We start from the raw sequence: 5,158 nt of genomic DNA on the forward strand, positions 1-5,158 counted from the left end.
AAATGTTGGATGTCATCGGTCCCATATATATATATTTTGATTGAGCATGGTGGTGCTGTCCACTGTTTACCAGATATACTTGGAATATAAAGGTCCATCCCCTTTTTGGTGGTCGTAGGCGCATTATCCAACTTAAGGGACAATATTATGGTCGGCGAAGAACTTCATCTGCCAATAGCTGCAATATAACGATGCCGGCCCATTTAATAATGTTTTATCAGCACTTTCCAATTGAAGAGATTATAATTTGGCGCTCCGAATTCTTGGATAGTGAAGTTAATTCAACATTTATTAACCAGCATTTAGAATAATAAAATCTGCAAGCAAATTCAGCAAGAGTATACCCAGAGATTTTTTCAACGATATTCATACAATATCTGTAATCTAATTACACACGATAACGGGATCTAATTACTCATTCGCAACAGCGCGTCCAATTAAATTTATTGGCATACAATTTGTTGCACAAATACTGAAGCCCTGCATGACTAATTTGTTGGCATGATAGTGTGATGTTGTTGATGGCTTATAATGAATGCAAATTTATCATTTGCATTCATTAAATGTTTTCCGAACTCCAAAAAAAATTGCTTTGGAATTCATTTAGTGACCGAAATAGGTATATCACACAGTTCTACAATCAAGCTATATCTAAGCTTCACCACTTGGACGTCTTAAATGAGTTCCCACTGCATTTGATGTTCGATGGAGAACAAATACGAACCACCAATTACCACTACTATTTGCAACAAGATGAGAAGTATGAACAAGTATTGATCTCATATAAAACAATAAGTAGATCAGTATGGTTTGAAAATACAAGTCATAAGCAGAGGGATCTACGAATCATCGAAATGAGACGAGTCTCATTCGGCGAACATTTGTCGCCTCAGCCCATTGTGTCAGAAAGACGATAAGAGAACTGCACACACACCATTTTTTCGATGAAGTACACGCTTGGGTGCTTCTGTTGCTATATCAATGAGACCAAACTATCCACCCAGGGCCACCAAATTGGCTCAGCAACTAACTTCGTGACTAAAGCCCCGCTGACGACAGAATCCAGCAGCTAAGCGCTGAAATTAGTCCTTCTTCGGCATTATTAACAATTGCAAATAAATATTCCAATCTGATATGGTCTATAATTAAGTGTCCATCTGACTTCAAAATAAACGAAAATCTCCCAGCTAATTCCTCCAATAACATTCAGCATTTAGATGCAAAAAATTCAGGCCAATTCAGATATCTTGAGATGCAAGAAGCTAAAACGAAACTTGCAGCCCTACCATTTACATACAGTGACGTAGAGGCAATTATCTCCAAATTCAAACAATTCAAAATCTTTGTTCCAGACGGCATTTCCATGTTCATATTAAAAAAGCTTGGTGCAATAGGGCTTTGTTATCTGACCAAAATTATCGATATAACAGTTAATAATTTCTAATATTTAGAAAGTTGCCCGTATTATTCCAATTATGCCATGTTCCAATTCAAAAACCAAATAAAACGGCAAATAATGGGGAATCCTAACGCCCGATTTTTCTTCTTTCATCAGTGGCCAAGGTTTTAGAGTCCCTATTGCTTCTGTTCCGATTTCAGGGAAATATGTAGCACAACAACGGCTTTGCATAAAATAACTTCCAAGATTCCATATGACCTCCATCAGAGACGACCCCCTGAACGGACCATTGTGGCAGCCTTAAATCTGTCCAAAGTTTTCAATACGGTCGATCATTCCGAAATTATAACCGACATCACAAATTACACCATTCCAAGCAGACTAATAAATTATTCACTATTTGTCAGTTTTCATTCCTTGACTGCGAAAAGTCAATTTATAACTTGATATTTCCATCAAAGGTAGACGAATCCCTACCGCCCATAATCCGAAAATCCTAGGGGTGGTCGATCACCTCCATGAAGAGACCAGGATGCTGTCAGTCAAGTAACATAATGTATTGTTGACTAGATAGACCGTATCATCTCAACCATCACAAAGTGATGGCTGATCCACCTCCGCGACTTAGCCGTGTCTTCAGGGAAAGATAAAGAAAAGTTGCTTACGACCCACAAGGTCGGTCGTTACATCCTTAATTATGATGGTTGCAATCTACTCAAAATAATGCACTTCGAATTGCAACCGATTGTGTCCAGATAGATCACCTCCATGAGGAGACCAGGATGCTGTCAGTCAAGTAACATAATGTGTTGTTGACTAGACAGTTCCTGCTGGGATGCTATCTGCTGTGTATCATCCCAACTATCACAAAGTGATGGCAAATCCACCTCCGCAACTTATCCGTCAGGACTTCAGGCGCTATCGTGAAGGCATCCAAGACGTCATTCCATCGGACGTCAATAGATCGTCGATAGCGAATTCATAAATGGTCACCGATGCAACAAACAGTGAGAGGCTTTTTCTAGGAAAACACCTTAGATTGGCACAACTGAGGTTCGGGGTTCATCAATTTTCTCAATTCGTATCCAGACCTCATTGTCCCAGGAATCCTAAATATATTTATGTCCCTTCTTCCAGTAAGGCCCTCATGACACACACCATATATTCAATTGTCCGTCCGAGCTTACATGTATATTGTCCATAGGTCAATAGACCGTCTACCGTCTTCAAATCCGAATTCCCTTTCATCTGCCAACATTTTCTGGAAATAACTTTCACCAACAGCCAACCTGTTACAACAACACGAGATTATAAACCAGGATTACTTAAAGTTTTGTTCTTCCCGATTTGACATATTTTCAAGGATTGGTTAAGGTATTTGTGAAAGGAACGCTTATAACATGCTTACCCCCATAATTTCTGTTGACAAGTGTAAAAGTAGAATTCATTGTTTATGATTGTAGATTATTCTGAAATACAACAAAGTTCTAGCATCACATATCAAATAACAGCCACAATCTCTCGCACAAGACACCTTACAACCTACGTTTGTACGTATGTACGGTACGGTTTATATGCAAAAGAGCCCATTTGTTGTTGAAGCGTCTTATCTAAACATGATATGATTTAGTTGTTACACAAAGGCAAACAATTCGTCGCGGCATTAAATGCGAGCATCAGTCTAACATCTAATCTCAATGAGACCATTACAAGCCATAATACAATTTTTTAAACATGACGAGTAAATATTTTGTTTTCAAATAAAAAAGAATAACTTATTAATTTCTATTTATGTTTACTATAATTCTAGGCCATTGGAACCATCGGAGGAAAGTTCATTGTTACAGCGAAGAGATAAGCCCAGCAGCAGAGCTAGCCGCAAGATGACAATAACAATGGGGGTAGCGAAAATATTCCAGAATCGAAGTATTATTGTGGATATATTGGCAATATTTTTTGGCATTGGAACATGGATTGGCATTAATGGTACATTTATACAATTGCCTCTGCTGGTGGAAGTGGCTCCAGAAGGTTGGAGTTTACCCTCCTATTTAAGTGTAATGGTACAAATTGGTAATCTGGGCCCATTGACTTATACTCTTATCCAGAAGTTTTGTAAACGTAATGACGCTCCTATGATATATTTACTCTTGGCCACGGGCACATTATCGGCAATTTTAACAGCATTTTTCTATAATAAAACTGCTGTGGTGTTCGGTGGAGAGCACAGTGTTGCCTTGTTTGCATTGACCGTCTTCACTGCCTTTACTGCATGTACCAGTTCGGTGTTATTTATGCCCTATATGGGTAGATTTCGAGAAATCTATTTGATTACGTATTTTGTGGGAGAGGGCCTTAGTGGTCTATTGCCAAGTGTGGTGGCATTAATTCAGGGTATTGGTGGTTCGGCTGAATGCATATTGGTAAATCAGACTGAAAGTGGCGAACCGATATATGAGAAATATGTACCGCCACCACGTTTCGGAACTCAGGATTTCTTTATTTTCGTCTTCGCTATGATGCTGTTGAGTTGTGCCGGATTTACGCTGCTAGATCGTTTGAAATTATCTAGAACACAATATGCCGCAGTTAAAGTGGGTCAGGGCAATGATTATGTGTATGAGAGAGAAACAAAAGCAACTACCTCTACAGTCGAGGCGAATGACAATAAATCGTCGGGGGCAACAACGACAGCAGCAGCTGCGACAAATGGTGTGGACAATAATCAAAATACAGTGGTGGAAGAATTGGCACCGGAAATATCCTCAAGGGTCTATGTATTCCTGTTATTGCTAATTGGCATCATTAGCTTTTTTGCCAATGGCATATTCAATAGCATACAATCGTATTCCTGTTTGCCATATGGTGGTCAGGCTTATCACCTTTCGGCCACTTTAAGTGTTATAGCAAATCCCTTGGCTTGCTTTTTGGCCATATTCTTGCCTCACACATCTCTACGTAGTATCCTCTCACTGACCGGGTTGGCCAGTTTACTTACGATTTATGTGTTTGTTACGGCAGCCATGAGTCCCTATCCACCATTGCATGGTACCACTGCAGGATCAGTTTTAGTGGTAAGTAAACAAATAAATATTTTAATTTTTATATTGGGTTAATAAAAAATATATTTTTTCTTTTTCTCTCAGATCATTGCATGGACATTGCTAATTGGCCTGGTCAGTTACATTAAATTAAGCATAACAACGGTTATGCGTTCTCAGGGCGGTAAATCCTTGGTATGGACTGGGGGTTTAACCCAACTTGGTTCCTTCATTGGTTCCATTCTTATTTTTATTCTAATTAATTATACAAATAGCTTTACGGCAGCCTATGAGGAATGCTAAGTGGTTAGACACACACAACAAAACAAATCTATATTATTAAGAAAATTGAATTTTATATTTATGTATCGTATATTGTATGTACTTAGATTATATTTTCGGCTATGATTTTGTTTTTGTTAACTGCAATCATAATAATGATATTAAAAATAGAAATTTTACACATTCATAAAAAATATGACAATAATGGGGTTTTATGTGAATTATTGTTCAACAAAAATTCAGTATTTTGAACTGATCAACTAAATTTTTTATTTATTAAATTTTTTTGTTATATTGTTCTAAATTTTAGTATTAAAAATTTGTTTAGTGGAAAAAAGAAAATACATTAAAACCCGAATAAAAAATGTTTGCAATTTATTTCGTGAAAAAGATTGAAAGCCCCTTCTTATATAGGTCATGAAAAAGTTTACTTTAA

General features: G+C 37.5%; 1 protein-coding gene across 1 annotated transcript; it reads left to right on the top strand.

The window, feature by feature from the left end:
• The first annotated feature begins 3,294 nt into the window (after positions 1 to 3,294).
• Positions 3,295 to 4,743, top strand: LOC133333263 (solute carrier family 52, riboflavin transporter, member 3-A). Its single transcript, XM_061541577.1, has 2 exons — positions 3,295 to 4,473; positions 4,546 to 4,743. Exons 1-2 carry the CDS (start codon positions 3,295 to 3,297, stop codon positions 4,741 to 4,743), a joined length of 1,377 nt encoding a protein of 458 aa, XP_061397561.1.
• Positions 4,744 to 5,158: the final 415 nt, after the last annotated feature.

This window comes from Musca vetustissima, unplaced genomic scaffold (genome assembly GCF_032173495.1).
Source record: "Musca vetustissima isolate MV318-11 ecotype Yass unplaced genomic scaffold, APGP_CSIRO_Mvet_v1 utg113100, whole genome shotgun sequence".
Taxonomy (NCBI): domain Eukaryota; kingdom Metazoa; phylum Arthropoda; class Insecta; order Diptera; family Muscidae; genus Musca; species Musca vetustissima.